The sequence below is a fragment of the Protopterus annectens genome, chromosome 4.part0 (assembly GCF_019279795.1).
Source record: "Protopterus annectens isolate FY-2018-M chromosome 4.part0, PAN1.0, whole genome shotgun sequence".
NCBI lineage: Eukaryota > Metazoa > Chordata > Ceratodontiformes > Protopteridae > Protopterus > Protopterus annectens.
In genome coordinates this window covers 775,947,281-775,970,606 of record NC_056733.1, presented here as the reverse complement: position 1 = coordinate 775,970,606, position 23,326 = coordinate 775,947,281, and the positions used below count along the sequence as shown (strand labels likewise).

At 39.2% G+C, this 23,326-nt stretch overlaps 1 protein-coding gene across 1 annotated transcript in view; it reads right to left on the bottom strand.

The window, feature by feature from the left end:
- The window catches only part of PI4KA (phosphatidylinositol 4-kinase alpha), a gene marked incomplete at its 5' end in the record, with an annotated part of 2,160,482 nt that overhangs the window by 1,684,056 nt on the left and 453,100 nt on the right, over positions 1-23,326 (bottom strand). Inside the window, 2 exon segments of the mRNA XM_044068731.1 lie at positions 374-557; positions 19,906-20,001. Of these exon segments, the coding sequence (XP_043924666.1) occupies positions 374-557; positions 19,906-20,001 (280 nt within the window).

Below are 23,326 nucleotides of genomic sequence, written 5' to 3'. Positions count from 1 at the left end.
ACGCTAAAACAGAGATTTCCCTTTACCCCACTGTAGTGCGATCTCGGAGTTGATATATTAAAGTTGGGAGGGTGTGGGGGTGCAGGGGGGCGAAGCCCCCCCCTGCATAAAATAGTTTTTAGAGGTCTTGTCTTTTTTTTTACGTTCCCTTTGAATCTTCGATGGTTAGAAACTCTATGTTCTGGTCTCGATGATCAGAATTTCAATGTTTCAAGCTTTTGATGATTTCAAGTGGAAACATATATATATATATATATATATATATATATATATATATATACACACACACACATACACACAAATATATACTACATATAAAGGAAATATATACAGCCATGAAACCAGCATATGTCTGGACCCAGCTCCTTCTTACATTGCCAGTAATAACCATGCAGCCAAGTTGGTCGATGATGAGAACATCCAGCTGTGATGGGGGCTGGCAAAACTTCTGCTGCAAGATCTGCAAGATGGACTCCATGACCTTTGGGCTATCCCGCAGGGCCACAGCAATGTGCCCCAGAGCCCGGATTGTGTGATCAGGAATCAAGTGAGCCTCCCTAAAAACAAAAAAAAAAAAAGTACAAATCATCACAATACCAGCAATATGAATGCTATATTCTTTGCAAAGTTTTAAATTACACTTAATGAATTTTCTATACAGTGTACATAAAAGTGATGAGTACTGTCAACTACATAGACAATCCTGGGGGCTGTCAAACACAGCGATCATTCTACAACTTCACACTTAACTGTTTCAGACATCAAGCCTGCTATCACCACATACATTAAACTGTACAAGCACAGAAAGTCACCACTTCAACTTTCTGCAGTAAAAGCCCTTAAATGTGGTTAACTGGACCCACCCATCTAGCCACAACCCCCCACTTATTCCCATTTCAGCACATATGTTCAGGGTGTTACATCAACAGTGATCATCATCTACAGCCAGTGTCCACACCGTTGGGTAAATAGCCCTGCCACAGTTGTTCTTCCATATATCACAGGAGGACACGGACACATCTAGGGCAAATTGAGTGTCTAATCAACAGACAGCATGTCTTTGGAATATGGGAGGAAACTGAAGCACCTGGAGAAAGCCCACAAGAACACAGGAAGTATGTGCAGATTCTACACAATTGGCACCCCAGTCGAGAATGAAACTGGGGGAACCTCTTGCTGTGATATGACAACACTACTTGTTGAGCCACTGTGCCACCCTATTCAGATGGTTGGCTAAAACATTTAGCCCTTTCTTAAACGTTGGTGTTTTCTACTTCTCTTTCCAAAACAGATTGGAAATAATACACAGTAATGCACAATTAAGCAGAACACATATCTTATGAAACAATCTAACTCTTTAAATCACTTTTTGCCCCTACACAATGTTTTACAGAACACTGACCCCAAGTGTCATGAACTGACAATGTTACGGCAGATGCTGCTTCCTTCCCTGCTACAGTTCCAAAAAAAAAAAAAAAGTCTGTTAAAGAGATTTGCTAGTTCTAAAACATACCTTAGCACTACAGCACGTAGTGCATGAACTTCCGAACAGCAATTTCCCACAACAGGATACTTTTCAGCATCTCGTTTATATATAAAATTTTAAAATACGTGATTTCCTTGCACTGACGTCACTGAACAAAAACAAGGAACTTTAACCCCAGTGACACAGGTATAGGAAAGGCATCTGTTTTGTCTATTGACTTTAATGGGCACACCACTGTGCATGCAGAAAGGCACCCCATTAAAGTCTTTGGACGTAGCTCTCATTACCCTATGGTAATGTCACTGTTGAAGAAGCTAAATTATTTGGGGCCATGGTTTAATAAAAAAAGTTTAGAAAGCTTTTCATTAAAAATGTGGGCCAAAAAAGTAAGGAAGGGCAAGCAGAAAAAAAAATACATAGGGCATTTTACTCATCAGATGCTACACTCTATACAGAAACATCAGATCACTTTAACTGCTAATCCACTGAGAAAAAACACATCTGTTAATTGAAAACCACGAAGTGCCAAAAATACACCAGTAATACCAGAAAAAGCAGCCAGCCAATATCCCTCAGCCTCGAACACTAATAAAAGCCACGTATCCAACTCGAACACAGTTTTATTAAACAAGACACATAGGTTAAGCGCTTTCGTCAAATGACTTCATCAGAACACTCCACATATAAATCCACACATTTAAATACAAAATCTTGTAATTAATTAGTTCATTGACAATTAATATTTAAAGGGAATGTGAAATGAAAAAACATCATTCTAAAAAAGCTTTCCTATTTAAAACTCCATATATAAAACAATTGTTTGCTACTTTATACAAAATTATTTGCAAATAATAATAACCAGTTTTGTGGAAATAAATATAACAAGAAAACTAAATGAATGAACAAACACTCAGGGAGATATGTGTTTTCATAGTACATATGCTCTGTATTTTAGCTCAGGTTTGATACTTATATGGTCATTAAGACCAGGAGGGACCATGGCATTTAATTCTAGTTGCCACCTCACCTCAGCTCTTAACAACTGGTTGTTCCAATCACCACCCCTTATATCTTTCCCTACTACTTCTAAAATACCAAACAAAAAACCATGGTCAGGAAATAATTCCAGGTGTTTAGATAATGCATTATTCTCATCATGTCTAGAAATACAATATAAATGTTCAGAGAGATTCTTTACGAAATTTCCTTTCTGTTTTCCTACATAATAATTATAGCATTTTGACACCAAGCTAAATAAACCACCCCAGGGTGTTACAAGTCCCCACAAAATTGAACCCTGATCTTGTATGGTCCTAACACTACCACAGGATGCGGAATGATGTATTTACAATAACCGCAATTACCACAACGCCTAGTTCCTTTACCATCCTTTTTCCGAACACTGCAGTTACTTTGAAATAAGCTTTTTAAATTTCTATTCACTTTATACGTAAAGGTAGGTTGGTTACCCAAGGTAGACAAAACTTCTTGATTGCTTTTAAAAATGTTCCAGTTGTTACTGATTATGTTCCTAACATGGGATGGTGTTTCACCCATTGTCAAGACCATGGATTTTGAATGGTCTATGACATTACCATTTACTAAAACCTGACAATTTTCAACATCTCCAAGTAGAGGTTTATATCTCAAACCCCATTCACTTATAACTTGTTTTTTGATGTCTGTAACAAATTTGATGGGGTAACCCCTTGCTATAAACATTTCACTCAATTTATCAGTTTCCATAGTTAACAACTCCTTACTAGAACACATTCTAACTCCCCGGACCATCTGTCCTTTGACTATATTTTTCTTAACATAATAAGGATGGCAGCTAGAAAAATCAAGATAGTCATTAGAATAGGTCTCTTTCCTATATACACAGGATTGGAAACAGCCCTGTGTCCTGTCTTTGGACAAATTAACATCCAGATAATTAATAGCAGAATTGTTACCAACCCCTGTGAATTTAAAATATTCACATCTGTTATTTAAATATTCAAGAAATTTTTCATGATATCCTTCGGTTTTCCACAAAATAAATAAGTCGTCTAAAAATCTCAAATATGTACACCATTTGTCACTAAAAGGACTTCCAAAAACAAAATTTGTCTCCCATTTGTAAAAAAACAAGTTAGAAAAAAGGGGGGCACAACTACTGCCCATTGCTACTCCAGCAGTTTGTTTAAAAAACTCTCCTTCAAAACTGAAATAGTTATTTTTCAAAATTACCTCCATTAATTCAGTAATAAAATTGATCATGGTATTATTTAAATTAGTTTTTTCTACCAATGCATCATGAAAAAATTCCAGACCCCTTTCATGTGGTATTGAGGTAAATAAATCTACCACATCAATAGTGGAGAAATTTACTTGATTGTTATAGTACCCATTTTCAATTCTTTTTAAAAAGTCCCAAGAATCCACTAATAAATGTTCAATAGCCACTAGATGTTTCCTAACCATCCTATCCACAAATACACCTAAAGGATAGGTGATACTATTTTGTCCAGCAATGATCAACCTATAAGGGGGATCCCTAACATCTTTATGTGTCTTTGGTATCCCAAAAGCTATAGGGATAGTAGGTTTCTCAATCTGCAAAATTAAAAATCTCTTCATTTATTACCCCTGTAGTAAAGAGTCTTCCAGAAATATACTAATTCTCTGGTTAGCTAATTTGATCTTATTTCGAGACACAACCTCATATTTACTTACATCATGTAACATAGAAGTGATTTTATTATTGTAATCAGTTTTGTTCACCACTGTCATGCCACCTCCTTTGTCAGGTTTCATAAACCTTACATCTTTTTTATTTCTCAGTTGTTCTAACATTGCTTTTTCATTCATAGTTAAATTTGAAAACCTTGGTTTATGTTCTTTTATAGTCTGATATATTTCCTGACAACAAATATTTTCAAAAGTGTTTAATAAGGGGTGAAGAGGGGGGTTAAAACAACTTTTCTTCTTGAAGGAAAAAGCATTTCTTTCAGTACTGATTTGTCTATTGGAGTCCTTATATAAAAGACCTAGATTCAATTTTCTAACAAACAGTTTTAGTTCAGTCAAGGTATCACTGATTTTTACTTTATATGAAGGAACAAATTTGATGCCCTTCATAAACAGATGGAAAATATCTTTAGTAATTTCTATCCCACCATAATTGAATATGTTGAAACCTTTGTAAGTACAAAGTAAACCACCGTAGCCATACCTAATAGGGTCATTATCTAGCCCCATATTCCTATCTATACCAGTATCTAATGGTATGTGTTCTTCTTCCACATTGGTGGGCCCCTGTAACTGTTTTTCCTCCCTACTGGTCCCTGAGCTCCTAAAAAAACTTGATCGTCCCTAAAACTATTTTTATGTTGTAATCTTGCTGACCTCCTTAATGCTGGAAATTCAGAATCATAAGTATTACCATTATCACCCTGTCTTACACTGGGTCCCAATCTACCCTGTACTCCCTCTATTGTCTGACCAGAAACCTCTCCTTCCTCACCATCACAATAAGCCTTAGGTAAGGGGTAGGCCTTTTTAGTTTGGTATTCATGTTCATCCCTCAATAGTTTTCTTTTTTTCCTTTCAATATTATTACCAACTTCATTTTCCACTTTGTCAAACATGTTATTATACCTAAAATTAATTTTGTTAAAATTTACATCATTTAAAATTACATTATTATATTCTTCAATATCATTTAAAAGTTCATTGATGTGCTTGTTGTTTATTTTAATAATAAACTCCAGCAATTCAAGTCCGTGTCTGTCGAACATTTCTATCAACTCAGCCACTTCAGGTTGGCCTTTCTTCAAACCATTAGGAAAACGATAAGTACGTAAGCCCCTAGGGACTCGTTTCTTTTCAATACATTATTATTATTATTAAAATAAACAACAAGCACATCAATGAACTTTTAAATGATATTGAAGAATATAATAATGTAATTTTAAATTATGTAAATTTTAACAAAATTAATTTTAGGTATAATAACATGTTTGACAAAGTGGAAAATGAAGTTGGTAATAATATTGAAAGGAAAAAAAGAAAACTATTGAGGGATGAACATGAATACCAAACTAAAAAGGCCTACCCCTTACCTAAGGCTTATTGTGATGGTGAGGAAGGAGAGGTTTCTGGTCAGACAATAGAGGGAGTACAGGGTAGATTGGGACCTAGTGTAAGACAGGGTGATAATGGTAATACTTATGATTCTGAATTTCCAGCATTAAGGAGGTCAGCAAGATTACAACATAAAAATAGTTTTAGGGACGATCAAGTTTTTTTAGGAGCTCAGGGACCAGTAGGGAGGAAAAACAGTTACAGGGGCCCACCAATGTGGAAGAAGAACACATACCATTAGATACTGGTATAGATAGGAATATGGGGCTAGATAATGACCCTATTAGGTATGGCTACGGTGGTTTACTTTGTACTTACAAAGGTTTCAACATATTCAATTATGGTGGGATAGAAATTACTAAAGATATTTTCCATCTGTTTATGAAGGGCATCAAATTTGTTCCTTCATATAAAGTAAAAATCAGTGATACCTTGACTGAACTAAAACTTTTTGTTAGAAAATTGAATCTAGGTCTTTTATATAAGGACTCTAACAGACAAATTAGTACTGAAAGAAATGCTTTTTCCTTCAAGAAGAAAAGTTGTTTTAACCCCCCTCTTCACCCCTTATTAAACACTTTTGAAAATATTTGTTGTCAGGAAATATATCAGACCATAAAAGAACATAAACCAAGGTTTTCAAATTTAACTATGAATGAAAAATTAATGTTAGAACAACTGAGGAACAAAAAAGATTTAAGGTTTATGAAACCTGACAAAGGAGGTGGCATGACAGTGGTGAACAAAACTGATTACAATAATAAAATCACTTCTATGTTACATGATGTAAGTAAATATGAGGTTGTGTCTCGAAATAAGATCAAATTAGCTAACCAGAGAATTAGTTTATTTCTGGAAGACTCTTTACTACAGGGGGTAATAAATGAAGAGATTTTTAATTTTTTGCAGATTGAGAAACCTACTATCCCTATAGCTTTTGGGATACCAAAGACACATAAAGATGTTAGGGATCCCCCTTATAGGTTGATCATTGCTGGACAAAATAGTATCACCTATCCTTTAGGTGTATTTGTGGATAGGATGGTTAGGAAACATCTAGTGGCTATTGAACATTTATTAGTGGATTCTTGGGACTTTTTAAAAAGAATTGAAAATGGGTACTACAACAATCAAGTAAATTTTTCCACTATTGATGTGGTAGATTTATTTACCTCAATACCACACGAAAGGGGTCTGGAATTTTTTCATGATGCATTGGTAGAAAAAACGAATTTAAATAATACCATGATTAATTTTATTACTGAATTAATGGAGGTAATTTTGAAAAATAACTATTTTAGTTTTGAAGGAGAGTTTTTTAGACAAACTGCTGGAGTAGCAATGGGCAGTAGTTGTGCCCCTTTTTCTAACTTGTTTTTTACAAATGGGAGACAAATTTTGTTTTGGAAGTCCTGCTAGTGACAAATGGTGTCCATATTTGAGATTTTTAGACCACTTATTTATTTTGTGGAAAACCGAAGGATATCATGAAAAATTTCTTGAATATTTAAATAACAGATGTGAATATTTTAAATTCACAGGGGTTGGTAACAATTCTGCTATTAATTATCTGGATGTTAATTTGTCCAAAGACAGGACACAGGGCTGTTTCCAATCCTGTGTATATAGGAAAGAGACCTATTCTAATGACTATCTTGATTTTTCTAGCTGCCATCCTTATTATGTTAAGAAAAATATAGTCAAAGGACAGATGGTCCGGGGAGTTAGAATGTGTTCTAGTAAGGAGTTGTTAACTATGGAAACTGATAAATTGAGTGAAATGTTTATAGCAAGGGGTTACCCCATCAAATTTGTTACAGACATCAAAAAACAAGTTATAAGTGAATGGGGTTTGAGATATAAACCTCTACTTGGAGATGTTGAAAATTGTCAGGTTTTAGTAAATGGTAATGTCATAGACCATTCAAAATCCATGGTCTTGACAATGGGTGAAACATCATCCCATGTTAGGAACATAATCAGTAACAACTGGAACATTTTTAAAAGCAATCAAGAAGTTTTGTCTACCTTGGGTAACCAACCTACCTTTACGTATAAAGTGAATAGAAATTTAAAAAGCTTATTTCAAAGTAACTGCAGTGTTCGGAAAAAGGATGGTAAAGGAACTAGGCGTTGTGGTAATTGCGGTTATTGTAAATACATCATTCCGCATCCTGTGGTAGTGTTAGGACCATACAAGATCAGGGTTCAATTTTGTGGGGGGACTTGTAACACCCCTGGGGTGGTTTATTTAGCTTGGTGTCAAAAATGCTATAATTATTATGTAGGAAAAACAGAAAGGAAATTTCGTAAAAGAATCTACGAACATTTGTATTGCATTTCTAAACATGATGAGAATAATGCATTATCCAAACACCTGGAATTATTTCCTGACCATGGTTTTTTGTTTGGTATTTTAGAAGTAGTAGGGAAAGATATAAGGGGTGGTGATTGGAACAACCAGTTGTTAAGAGCTGAGGTGAGGTGGCAACTAGAATTAAATGCCACGGTCCCTCCTGGTCTTAATGACCATATAAGTATCAAACCTGAGCTAAAATACAGAGCATATGTACTATGAAAACACATATCTCCCTGAGTGTTTGTTCATTCATTTAGTTTTCTTGTTATATTTATTTCCACAAAACTGGTTATTATTATTTGCAAATAATTTTGTATAAAGTAGCAAACAATTGTTTTATATATGGAGTTTTAAATAGGAAAGCATTTTTAGAATGATGTTTTTTCATTTCACATTCCCTTTAAATATTAATTGTCAATGAACTAATTAATTACAAGATTTTGTATTTAAATGTGTGGATTTATATGTGGAGTGTTCTGATGAAGTCATTTGACGAAAGCGCTTAACCTATGTGTCTTGTTTAATAAAACTGTGTTCGAGTTGGATACGTGGCTTACATCTGTTAATTGTTTAATCCTCGAAGTAGAAAATCTCCGTACAAGATTAAATAGTTAACAGCAAGAGCTCTGCTATTTAATCCTCTAATTCCCCAAGACTCTTCCTCAACACAAAGTTGTCAGAACTATAAGCAGTACTGCTTTAACAAAAATTGCAAGCTAACCCACTTGTTTATTTTTCATTAAGTCCACATATTTCTCATTTCATATGACTTCAACAAGGAGTACAGGCCATCCTGGACACATCAAGCTCCAGTTGCTACTGGGAAGGATAGAGGGATAACAGTGCTGGAATATTATGGAGGGCCGAGGTCAGGTCACGGTGACAAACATCATGCAGGAATCGAGACATGGTATCACTACCAGGTGATTTCAAGAGAAAAAGCCAATAAGACTTATCACAGTAAGTCACTTCCAGTCTTTCAGGATTCAATCTGTTCATTCACACCCTAAGAACAGGGGCCATCAGAGCGTACACATTTTCATTGAAACCTGGACAGAAAGACTCCAACAATAGCAGAGATGTATCCAAAAAAGTAACAGCAGGCAATATAAATGTAAACCTGAGTACCATATAAACGTAGCTAAATTGAATAAATTCTAACAGTCAATGCCATCTACCATTTTCTAGTTTCAGACCTTAAGACTTGCATGCTGCTCCTACTAGCACTCAAGCCCTAGCCCTACTATAGCTACACACTACTTCACTGCTGCCTCCAACATGTAGACATGTTACTATAACAAATGAATGTCTAAATACAAGTAGTACTGAACTACAGTCTTCAGTCTTCTCTGCTGTGTGTTCACAATCATCTGCCCTTAAAGATGTCTTTATTTACATGACGGCATTTCTTTAACACGGAGCAGCACAGCAGTACCCTCCTCCTCATCTCAGTGCCAGCTCCACCCACTGCTCAGAAGTGCCCTCATCTCAATGCCAGCTCCATCCACTGCTCAGCTGTGCTGACTGACACACAGCATGTCCATTCCTCAGTACAGAGCAAGAGGTCATGACAGGTGTCAGAAACTGCACATCAGATTGACTTCACTGTGATTTTGCAAGCTGAGTTGAGCTCTACCTCACAAATGTCTTTCATTTACTCAAAAATGTACCCTGCGGCAGTCAGTAAAAACCAATCTGTTATAATATTATCACAAAAGTGTCAAACATTCCCAGACAAACAACTTAGTGCATCAAAAATGCTACTGCAAAAAGGGGAAAAACAGAAATAACAATCCACATAAATTACATTTTCTGAAATTAATGGAACTTTTTGATGCTAATTACACTTGTTCATATGTACACCAAGACAAGACTTGTAAGTTGGAAGCTTACTTAAAAGTGCAGCCTAAAGTTTGCCAAGATCAGACTGCAAGTACTTCTACCATCTGCCTTTTGGCCTGATTGTGCCTTAAGAGCAGCAATAAAACTCCCTATGTGTTGTTGATGACTAGAGTAGTGCCTGTATTAACTTTCTGGCATCAAAAATACACCACAATGCATTACGATACTAATTAAATATAACTGTTATGCAACCAGATGTTCTTGTTCTTCTGAAACAAACAGGACTAGCCTACAGATACTGCCTAATAAAGGCTAAAAGACTTAACCCTACATTACTGTAACAGACTGAGATGATGTTACTGAAACTTCTATATGCACTCTCAGGTGACAGTCACCCTTTCCAAAATGTTTATAAAATGGCAGCTGCTGTTCCAGCACATATGAAATGATTAATTCTTGCATCAGTGCCCTGTGTTTTCATCATCATCATCCTTTTTCCCATTTTTTTCACATGGTATCAGCGTGTTGTGTCAACTGTCACCATCTCTCTTGAATCAGAGGTTCTCCTACTTTCTTCATCAGTTATGCCTACCACAGGTTCTCTCTCATCTCTTTATTAGAGGTACTCATTTCCTCTTGCCTTTTTCGTGCCTCTTCCAAATCTTTTTCACCAAATTATCTTCTGCTTTCCTGTACCTGTGCAAACCATCATAACCTGACATTTCTGATCTTATCTGCAAGTGGAGTTACTCCGGATTTAGCTCTGATTTCATCATTGCATTGTCATCCTATCATTAACTCAGCCTACCATGTGCCTTTAAAGGCCAAGGCAGTTTCTTGACTGGGAAAACAAAGCTACCCATTTGCTTTAAAATAAGACCTCCATATATTTTGAGCATTTGAATGAAAGATTATTTTTAAACACTACATACACACTTCATTAAGATTTACAAGCACTCTTTCATTATAGCATGCAACCTTCTAACATCAATACCACTGTAACCTTTGTGGAGCTTAGCCACCATATGGGTTTTGTACCAAGTGAATGGAGAACAGCAACAGTCATCCAGCCAGCCAGCCTCATATGCAGAGCAACGGAATTAATTATCAGTGAATCAATCAATAAGAACACAGGGAACCTCCAAGCAATGGACCCATAACCATCTCAGTATGGATTCAACAAAGACAGGTCATGGTTATTCAACCTGAAGGACTTTTTTTTGAAAAGGTCAGAAAAGCAATGGATGAAGGTAAAACAGTGCACACCACTTATCGCAACCTGGCCAAGGCTTTTGACACAATCTCCCACTCAGGCATAGTAGAAAAGTATAATAAACTTTGAATAAACCCCTTTGACATCCACTAGATTGCCAAATGACTTACAGGATGCAGGAGATTGAAACAGGGGAAAGTATTTCCTCAAAAAGACCAGTCACCAGGACTAAGTGATGACACCTCTTGTGTCCGGCATATAATTTTCAGAAATAAGTCAGTCTCATGGGCTCTGGCTGGCTAAGTTCAAGGATGACTGCAGCCTAGGAGCAGTGATCAAATCCCCAAATGACTCAGCATTTTACAGGATGTCTTGCCCCAGACAAATAACTGGTACAGGACTCAGTTCAAGCAAAATGTTAAAAACTACACTATCATTTCCTTTGGAAAGTACCCCCCCCCCCCCCCCCCAGGGAACCACAACATTGACAACCCCCCCCAAGAACTGACCCAGTAGTTTGGGATTTGAAAACTTATGTGGACAGTGACCTAACTTTTGAACACCATGTGTCAATTGTGGTAAAAATGCCCTACACTGTGCAGGTCATAAATAAAAAGATTGCTTCCAGAGACGAGGATTTTATTGCCCCCCTTTACACAGCCCTCAGGCCGAGTCACTGAGTATAAAGCCCCTTTTGACATTAATTTACACAGGAACATGCAACAATTGAAATGGCTGCACATATAACTTACAAAAAGGAACCAGGCTTAAGCAGTATGTCCTACATGGACCACCTCCTCACAGTCCTATTGCTATGTTTAGTCTCTTACAGACTGCTACAAGGTGACTAGTGTCCAGCATACAAGGCATCATCCAACCCATGATAGACAGACTTACTTCACATCAAGTCAAAATCATATCAGAAATACTCGGTCCAGGGACTTAACTCTTCTGCAACTTTAACACAATGGTTTGTAGGGACAGATATATCTCTCAGAGGATACCACTCTACTGGAAGACCCCCCCCCCCCCATCAATGTAAACTGTAACTCATCCCTGACCAGAGTCGAATGTAAACTGGATCAATGGATGGAAACCAGGAAAATATACCCAAGAACTTCACTCTATACTACTCATGGGCGGAAGCAGCTCCTAAACTTAGCACACTGCACGGGTCCCCTGTAAACATTTATGGTTTGATCTAGAAATTATCACTACAACAATATATAAATTGGAAAGGATTAGGTGAATAGAACCCCCCTCCCCCATGGAACAGGTTCCCCCCATGGAACAGGTTAATTTTAAGTACCAAATTGGATAATTGGCCTGGCTTGAAATGGCCCACAGGGACAGTTAGTCTATTCCTAAAGATATGAACCTATGAAAAAAAAACTCATTTCACAGGGCACAGCTCATAGCCTTCATCTTCTGCATCAAATGCCACATTTCAGTCACCCTCACCACAAACTACTGCAGATGTTGCCAACTATCAGAGTCAAACCACCATCCTAAGAATATTCGATTAGGTTTCCAAGTGCTGCTTTTAATAGGTTACAAATTAAATAGTTTTGAAGGTGGAGCTACAACTACTAAATTTGCTTAACTACTTCTAAAACATGAAAGGAACATTTAAGATTAATAAGTTAAATTTTAAATTCATTCCTTCTTTGCACTGCTTAACAGTGAAGCTCTCCAATTCCATGAAAACGGTGATAACATATTCATAGGTGATTACTAGGCTAGTGACCCCCACCCCCAAGGGGGCCTTTTTAAGCTTAGCCATGCTTCCCAAATGAGTCTAACAAGTCTGATACAGTACACTTGTGTAAAATGAACTTACCGTAACAGGTTGGAATAATCACTGCTGCACTAGCCTTAGCTATATGGGCTATATACTGCCAAGGATGTAACAGCCAGCCAACTTCCAAAGCTTAAAGGCACCTTCGACACACCCAAACTGTCAAGCAGGATGACAGAAGTTTGATGTACTCTAAGTGTAGGACATGTTGTTTATGCTATGTATTCTTTTCAACAGCAATTTCTGTGGACACTCCAGTCATTGCATATACCTAGTCAGGCACATACTGAAGGGGCATTGTACTCAACGATTTATCAAATGAGAGTCAAATATGACAGAACAATGACATCACTGGACCTACTTACCATACATAGGATAACACATTTTGCAACCTAGAAATTTCCTTACTACCATCGATGTATGATGGTCAAAGGTCAGGTTACAGTCTACATGCCTTCTCAAATCTCTGACCACTGGGTCTACTCTTAGGGGTGTATTGCCAATGTGGAGTTCCAAGGGTAACTATCTTCCTAAAGGATGCTATTATGCATTTCTTGGCAAAGAGTTTTAAACCATGGCTCTACCACCAATTAATGACCTGTATCAAGCCTACTTGGTGGGTATTTGTGTCTGTTGGGAGATTCTATGACTGTGTCTAGTTTGCAATTATCTGTAAACTTGGTCATCCAGAGGACCTTGATGTTGCTTTTGACTTTAAAGAAGTAGATGTCAAAAGGGAGCAGCCCCAGCAACAAGCCTTAAGGGATTCTGGTAGTGACTGGCTGTTTAGTGGCAGTAGAGTCCCCTTTTCCTAATGTTTGAGACAGCTGGCTATCCAGAGGGTGACATACGGGTTTATACCTAATTTGTGAGTCTGTCTACAATGCCTAGGTGGGGCACTGTGCTGAATGCTTTATTCAGATCAAGGTGGGCAGCATGTACTGTTTTGCCACCATCAACTGCTTTGGTTATCTCCTTAAAGAAGTCCACTAGGTTGAGAAGGAGTGACCTTACCTTGTTAAAACCAAACTGGTTTTGATCCAGTGTCTGAAGGTTTCCAATGTCATTGTTTATCATTTCAGTGATAATTATTTCCATAGCTTTGCATATCAGACAAGTTAGACTTATAGGTCACGTCTATAGTTACGTGGGGACCATAGATGCCCCCCCCCCCCTTGAGCAGAGGAATGATAGGTTCAGTCCACCATTCGCTTGGCACAAAGGCTGACTGGAAGCTATGGTTAAAAAGTAATTCTAGTGGTCCTAATAGGTCATGTTCCATGCTATTAAGGAGGCATCCTGGAATATTATCGGGGCCCATCAATTTAGTGGTTTTGGCCTTAGACAGTGAATTGAGAGCCCGTTCCCTGGTGACAGTTGGGACGTTATGGTTGAGAGTATTTCCTCAGAGGTATCTGGAGGCAGTGGGGAGGGATAAAACTGGACTAATTCTTTTGGCCAGCAAACTTCTTGCATCTTCCAGCTTTGTATGGGTGGTTCCATTTACAATTAGGTTGGCACACTGTTGAAAATTGTTTTTGAGGTTTAAGACACAGCTGAAGAATGGCTTGTGATTGTCCTTAGCCTTGGAGGCTATGTTACCTCAACTGTGGCTTTGGGAGACTTGATTAGCCTTCTAAGTTGCTTGTTTAGATTGGTGAGGGAATTTTTTATCTTGCTAGACATTGAACTTCCTAATTTTTACCGTTATTTTTGTTATACAATCTACTGGATGTTGGTATTCCATCATGGTGGCTTGTTTTTTGAGTTTGCCCTGTTCTTTTTCAGGGTAGGTAAAACTGTCTCTATGCAGCCATTCAAATAACTGTACAGGGTTTTCATATTTAGTTCTGCACAGGCAGCAGTATTCTCATGGTTTGGAGAGTGGCCTGAAACTTTGTTAGAGTGCCACTTAATAGTAGAAAGTTTGCCTTAAAAAAATTCCTAAAAGTTCTAGGGTTAACTATGGTCCCAGGGTTTATTATTAATTTGAAGGACAGCTTTATGGTCCAACCTAACCAGTGTGAACATTATACTTGGGGGGATGCAATGTTCTCCCATGCTTGTAAAGACCAGGTCAAGGATGTTTACACCCGTAGTAGGTGTACAAACTGGTTCAGGGTGTCTGTGTTTACAAAGTCAAAAAATCTTGGTGCCTGCATAACAGGAGTTATGTAGGATTCCTAGCTTAAAGTGGAGTAGTTGAAGTCACCCATGAATATGGTATAGTGCTGAATGCAGAGCACCTTCAGTATTTTTAAATGCGTGTTATGGATTTCCTGGGTCACAAAGGAGTACCTATAACTTTCAAAAATACGATATGGGACTTTGTCTAGGATAATTTGGACATCATACTGTTTGACCAGCCTTGAGGTGTGATCATTTTTGTTGTAAACTGAAGCACCTCCACCTTTTCCCCTTCTTGTGGAGCAGTTGGTCTAAACATGTGGAAGGTAATTTAGCCTTGCACTGCTAGGGTGTTATCCGTGGCCTTATACTATGTCTCAGTAACTGCACAGATGTCTACATTCTCCAAGGTGGGGACTCTTCGCAGGGAGTGAAGTTTGTTTAGACTCCTTGCATTGAGCAGTAACACCTTTAGATTTTCATGGGTTGGTTTTGCTATGCTGGAAGGTTTATCAGGTTGGCAATGTCTAAAAAAGGCACTATGGGGATAGACAAGGTTTCAGTCAATATTCAAAATCCTAGAGGGAACAGTTACAGACCATCCCTGGCAAAACAGCAAGGTTGGTCAACCATATCCTCCCAGAGTGATAAATATTGCACCTCCTTTGAATGACATTAAAAATATGCCAATCATTAAACTCACTTAGCTTCTGTTCATATTACAGCACTACCTTTGGAGAAGGTAGAATCCAGAATTTTACTCAGTGCTAAGTTCATACTGGCCTGGGACACAGAGCTCCATCATGTCTTTCTTCATATAGTCCAGGGAAGTACTTTTCAAATAATTTAAACCCACATGGACTATGAGCCCTAGTGGTACTTGGGCTTCACAGACCTGAATGCATATCTGATCTGGCGGATCATGGCTCCTGACAGACAATTGACAATCATTGGATGAGGGAATACATGATTCACACTGCCTACCTTGACCTGACCAAGGAATTTGACAATAACCCACTCAGGCATTGCTGACAAACTCAAGGGGTTAGGTACAAACTCGTATGTCACCCGGTGAATAGCCAACTGGCTCACAGACAGGACCCAGGAAGTTAGAATTGGGGAGGCCACCTTTACAAAGAGGCCAGTCACAAGAGGAGTCCCTCATGGATCAGTCCTTGACTGCTTACTGGCATTTACTTCTCTGAAGTCAAGGCCAATGTAAGTGGTCTCTGGCTTCCTAAATTTGCAGATGATTGTAAATTAGGAGCTGTCAATGAACCCCCACACTGACATAAATGTTCTCCGGGAAGGGCTGACAGAAACAAATAACTGGTGTCAGAGCCATGGACTAAAACTAAATGCCAAGAAATGCACAACAGTATCCTTTGGGAAGTCATCCACACCTGGTAACTATCATATTGACAACACACCCCGTAGAGATGACCCAGTAGTCAAGGACTTAGGGGCACACATGTATAGTAATCTAGCCTTTGACCATCATGTGTCTACAGTAGTGAGGAAATCATTCTATGTTGTGCAATTTATAAACAAAGATATGGCATCTAACTCCAAGCAAGTCATTGTTCCACTGTATTCAGCATTCATCAGACCCATCATTGAGTAGAATGCCCCCTTTGGTATGTACATAACCAGGCATATACAACAATTGGAACGTCCACAGAAGTTCCTCACTAAAAGAATACAGAGTGTAAGTAAAATGTCCTATGCAGACCGCCTCAAAGCCCTATCCATGTATTCTGTCAACTACAGGCATTTGAGGAGAGCTCTATGCCTGGCATACAGGGCATTGTCAAACCCCACTCTGATGGACCTCCTGCATATCCACAGATCAGCACCAGAATTACCCATTCTAAAGATTTGAACCTTGCCTGTGATATAAATAGGACCTAGTAGACAGACTGGTATGTATCCCAGGGACTACCCCATCTATGGAACAAGGCTCCCCATCCATGTGAAGCAGTTCCTCCCTAACCCAATTTAAAGTGCAACTTGGACAACCGGACGGGGGAACAGGAAATTTATCCCTGGTTTAGCACCTATGTTTCTAATGGACACAGGCAACTGGGAAATGGTTTATCTCCCAGGCCCCTGCTTGTAAACGTTTAATCTCCCAAACCCCTGCTTACACTTATCAAGGGTATCAGAACTTATCAGAGATTTGGGATGCATGGTTAAGCTTAAAAAGGCTGGTAAACACCTATGACAAAGACTCTCTCCTTACTCAGCCTTGTGAGTGGGACATCTGTCTGTTTTCACAATGGAGTCTCCTATGACCAACATATTGGGTTGTATGAGGATTTGCCTTAAGGGCTTAGAAGTTCAGACTTCATGAGTCATGGCTCTGTTGTGATGAGCGTTTGGTAGAGTGCTTTTGAGGCTGCTGAGGATATCTGCTGCAAGTACAACCTCTAGGAGGTCTTTGAAGATTAGGAAGCTTACATTTAAGAGTCTCAGCATATCTGTGTCTGTGTGTATGGTCCACACTATGTGTGGTGGGTGAAGTGTGTGTTTCTGACAACCTGCATGGTATTCTAAGTGTTTGTATGCGAGAGCCATGCCTCCAGTGACATTGTGTAACTACATCTTTCACATACCACATCAGTTTGTATAAGAATTAGGTGGTTGTCAATAAACAACAACTGATACTTTGTCTCACAATGTCCATATCCACCAAACTGGCTGCAGAGACAATGGGAAAGTGCATATCCATAGTTACAGGCCCTTATGATGTGATCTACAGGGGAGGGGTGGGAAGAGAGGGATTTTCCAACTGGCTAGTATGGAAAAGAATCAAGAATCAAGACCAAGACTAAACTCACTGTGCTCCACAATGCGCAAACTAGTTGATCTTTGGGCAACTAAGTACTGAAGAAATTTCAGAGGTAGTTTTATAGGAAATTTTCAGTTCTAAGTGCCTGTGTCAATACAGGGAACTGCTCACCATCACTGAGTATTGAAAAGCTTCATTTAAACGCAACACCTTTAAAGAGGCTGAGAAAAACAGCAAAGTAAAATACCCTCTAGCCAATCACAACAAGCACATTCTAAGGCTTCCTCGGTGACTTTCAGCAAAGAATATGACCAGATTACTTTCTACTGCCACTAGAGTACAGACCTAACCCTTCTAATTTTAAATCACTGAAAAAGCCTAGAATTATAGCAAATAATCAACTTAAATAGTAATCCAAGCTGAAAATGCAGGAAATAATCAACGAACACAGTAATCCATGCAGTAAACACTTGAAACAGGAATGCAGAATTCAACAGTTTAAATTCAGTGGTGAAAACAACAGCACTTTAAAATTATTTAAAGAGTACTTTGAACCCTCTCTCATCACAAGCAAAAAAGTAGAACTAGTCCCAAGCTGCTTCCCAAGTAGTAGTATTAATCCAGATGTTTACGAGTGCAGTACACTTGCTATCTTCTTCTCTTAGCAGATACCCTAACAGCTGCACGCAATAGATCATCAAGGCCATGAAGAGGTTCTCAACAAAACTGCAAACAGATGACTCAGTGAAGTCTCATACACTCTGCCCTACCACAGACCAGCATGACCCAATATTAGAAAAGGAAGGCCTGTACCACCACTACACGCTGTTGTCCTGTTCCAACTATCCTACACTTGGATGAGTGCAGTTATACAAGTGACTTTTCATCATCATCTTTCCATCAACAGTGGTCAAAGCTATGCTGATTTGCACTGGGCGACACAAGGGTGTCCTGCAGTTTGTTTTTCACCCCCCCCCCCAGTGTTCTGCGCCTGTAGAGTTGGCAAACCAATATTGGAGTGCAGGGGAGCATTTGTTTGTAACAGGAGTTTGACATGTAGTGGGCAATATGATTTTCTTTCCCTGTCCCATCCCCCCCCCCTTTTTTTTTTAATATATTTCTGACTGTGTGGTTGTAACTGTGCTGCAGTTAAGATTGGCACAGAACACTGCAATGTATTACAAAGGAAACTTCGATATGGCTCTATTAACATGGCATTACTAAAAATATTATGTTCTGAAAAAGCAATACTGTTACAGTACATAAACCATGACTGAAAGTTATTCCTCTACAGTTAATTTTGCCCTGGAAACAATGCCTTATTGTTTACATTTATTTTCCCCAAATATTATATACTGACATAACTTCTACAAAAGATTGCTTTTCTGTGTGTGTATTAGAGAACGGCCTCTGAAGAGTTATTTAATACAAAATAATGACAAATATAATTTTCCTGACTATTAAGTATATGCTAATTAAAAGCAGACTAACAACAAAAGGAAACAATTACATGTATCTAAAGGAAGGTACAGTGAAATAAATCTATAAAAAGCAACAGAAAAATGTAAACCAAATCAGTTTTCACCTTAAATTTGCATTATTAAAAATATTATGTGGGGAATGTTTGCATACGATTGCAGAGGTGGCACAGGAAAGCAAATGGCATTGTTTCTCTTTTATGATTCTGATTTTGTGCTCTGAAAAAGATATGTTGCAGTCCTATGAAATTATGTTCCAAGGTACCTGTAGTAAACCATTTCAATAATGTGTTGTTTTTACTCTGAGTAAATAAACAGACAGGATGCATGTTAAAATCTAGTTAAGTGTATGTTCTTACTGCTCTGAGATTCAACCTAAAAACGAAGTGTGCCACACTGCAAGCAACTTCCTATAGCTGCGTCACTAGCAGTAACACAGGAGTCCCCATCTGCAACACTTGACTATCACAATTCTCACACGATTTTCTTGCAACAGTGATGGCTGTGACATTTCTGGCTGCATGTCTTGTATTTCGAATTTTGAAGCATTTGGTTTATTCAAATACCTGATTTCTTCTATGAACACCAAACATGAAGACATGACTGACACACACACACACACACACACACACACACACACACACACACACACTTTATGGACTTTTTTGAGTTCCAGTACTCACTTGTCGTTCTCCTGGGAAATGTAGAGGCGGTTTGACAAACTAGCAAGGAATGCTTGAACAATCTCTGTGTCAATGGTCAGCCCAGCCTTCAGACATCTACAGGAGAAAAAAAAAGTGTGCTCATTATTTAATCTAAATCAGTGTATGGCACTTTGTGACAAGATCCTGCGTGTACTTCACAGATGCATATTCTGATTGCAGAAAATCTTAAATTACTGGTTGAATTATACCACTATTACAAAGACCAAGATTCACTGCTAGTCATTACAATCTGAGACACAGGCTGCCCATCATATTACTCACCATGAACGGGAAGCATTTTCTCTCAAGGAGTGCCAGCTGCAGGCATCCTACATATTATCTGCATCCTTCAGGCGAAGTATGATTGTAACAGCATCACCTAGCTAACAGAACATTACAGCACATGTGTCACCACTGCATGCCAGAGAGGGCCTCTATAGAAGAAGTTAAGTATATACTAATAAAGTACAGTTTTGTACCTACCATAAATGTAGATGTTCGAGTGTTCACCCTGCTGCAGTCATCACACTTGGGTTTATCCTGTCGTCAGGCGGTCCCGCAGTCGGCCGGAATTCCAAAGTCTTGGTCTGGCGTCGGTTGCTGTCACCTCTTCCCTGAAGTCAGTGCACCAGGGGTATATATATTGCAACTGACGCCATTTTCTTCAGTTTTTCTTGCCCCAGATGTCAGGTGCCCCCAAAAAGGTGGTCATAATTAGTACCAAATGGAGTGAACAATGCACAAACACAAAATCCCTTCAGCTATAAGCAAATACATCAGTAAGGCATAGAAGAGATTTTGCCAGTAGATCAGAGGGGATGGAGGGAGGGTAACCTGGACTGCAGCAGGGTGAACACTTGAACATCTACATTTATGGTAGGTACAAAACTGTACTATGTTCATCGTGTTACCCTGCTGCAGTCATCACACTTGGGTTGAATCCCAAAGCTAAGGTAGGGGGGAGGTATCATAGAGGGTTATTGGAAGCAATAAGGCCCTGCAGAACTGCAGTGGTGAAGCCCGCCCTGGACTTAGAGTAAAGAGGTAAGTGATAGTGTTTGGTAAAGGTGTGTACTGAACTCCAAGTTGCAGCTTCTAAAATCTCCTTGGTTGGAACCCCCCTGAGAAAGGCTGTAGAGGTAGCTGTTTACCTGGTAGAGTGGGATCTAATGGTAGCAGGAACTGGTTTCCCATGATGGGTATAGCAGAAACGTATGCAATGACCTATCCATTTAGAAATGGTTTGCTTAGATATAGCCTTCCCTTGAGAAGCTGTAGCATAGGATACAAAGAGCTGGTCAGTTTTTCTGAAAGCCTTAGTTTTGTCCAAGTAGTAACGAAGCTGCCTGTGAATGTCCAAGGAATGCAGGAGTCTCTCACCTTTGTTCTGTGGATTGGGGAAGAAGGTGGGTAAGTGGATGGTTTGATTTAAAGCTACACTGGAAACCACCTTAGACATAAAGGAAGGATTAGTTTGTAGAGAAACTCTGTCTTGATGAAAAATGAGGAAAGGTTCCACTGCCATTAGTGCCTGTAGCTCTGAGACTCTCCTAGCTGAAGTTATTGCTAGGAGGAGGGCAGTCTTCCATGATAGGAACTGAAGATCTGCAGAGAAAGCTGGTTCAAAGGGAGGTAGCGTTAGTTTTTCCAGAACAAAGTTGAGGTCCCATGTTGGTGTCAGAGCTCTCCTGAGTGGTCTAAAGTTTTTTGTCCCTCTGAGGAACTGCCTTAGAAGAGGATGTGAAAATAAAGGTGGATCCGTGTTGTAGTGAGCTGAAATAACTGAAGCATGGATTTTAACTGAGGAAAAGGAAAGTCATTTGTGCAACATCTCATCTAAATACTGTAGAATGTGGGGCATATGAGGCTGAATTGTGTCTTGGCCTTTAGCTTGGTTCCAGGCACAAAACCTTTTCCATTTGTCCGAATAAGCCTTCCTGGTGCTTGGCCTCCTGGCTTCCAGATAACATCCAGAACTGCTTGTGAAAGAGGAGCTGGTTGGATGTTTAGTTGATTTGCCATGCAGCCAGATTTAAAGTTTTGAGCTGGCTGTGAAGAATCTGTTTGTTTTGTTGTGTGAGCAAATGGGGTATTTGAGGCAATATCCATGGTGGGCTGTGGGCCATATTTTTCAATAGCGGGTACCAGTGCTGGCGTGGCCAGTCTGGGGCTATGAGAATTAGTCGTGGTCTCTCCTTTTTGACCTTCAAAAGAACCTTTGTGAGGAGAGGTAATGGAGGGAAGGCATATGCTGTCAGGTTTTTCCAACTGAAAGAGAGAGCGTCCACTTTCCAAGCTTGATGGTGAAATGTCCTTGTACAAAATTTTGTCAGTTGGTAGTTTTGAGGACTGGCAAACAGGTCTAGGTTCAGAAGGCCCCATTTTTGAGTTATCATTGCAAATATTTGTGGATCTAGTTTCCACTCGTGGGGATCTTTGATGTTTCTGCTGAGGTCGTCTGCCAATGTGTTCTTCTGTCCCGGCAGGAACTGAGCTTGTAACTGGACTTGGTAGGCCAGAGCTGTGTTCCATAAGATCATTGCTTGCCTGCATAGAGGGTAGGAATGTGTACCCCCTTGTTTGTTTATGTACCACATTACTGTGGTGTTGTCCATCTTTATTGCAAGTTGTCCTGGATGTAATAGATCCTTGAAGGCTGTCAGAGCTTTCTGTACAGCTAGCATCTCTTTTTGATTTATGTGCAGATTTCTTTGATCTGCAGTCCATAGGCCTTGAATGCATTGCCCTGCCATGTGTGCCCCCCAGGCGTAGTCTGAAGCATCTGTTGTGATACTCTGCCTGGCTGGGGGCAAGGTGAAAGGCTGACCCTTGTTGAGGTAACATGCCTGTGACCACCACAGAAATTCCTGTTGTAGGCAGGGAATGAGAGACATCATTGTGTCCAAGCTGTGGCTGTGTTGAGACCATACGCTTTTTAGGTACCACTGTAATTTCCTCATATGCAGCTTTGCAAATGATATTATTAGTATGCAAGATGCCATGAAGCCCAAAGCCTGCAGAATTTTTCTTGCAGTTAATTGGGTCTTTGTTGCCATTGTCTTGAAATATTGAGTCAGTTGTAGTTGCTTGTCTGGCGTAAGATAAGCCTTCTGGGCCATTGTATTCAAGCTGGCACCCAGGAATGTCATTTTTTGTGAGGGTACTAGTTTTGACTTCTTTTCGTTTACTGTGTACCCCAGGCAGTTTAGTAGATGCTTTACAAAGGCCAGATGATGTAAGAGAATATCTTTGCTTTCTGCTTGGATGAGGCAGTCGTCCAGGTATGGATATATTTGAATTCCTCTTTGTCTGCAGTATGCAATTACTGGTGCCAGGCATTTTGTGAAAACTCTGGGCGCAGTAGATAAGCCAAAGGGCAGTGCAGAGAATTGGTAATGGG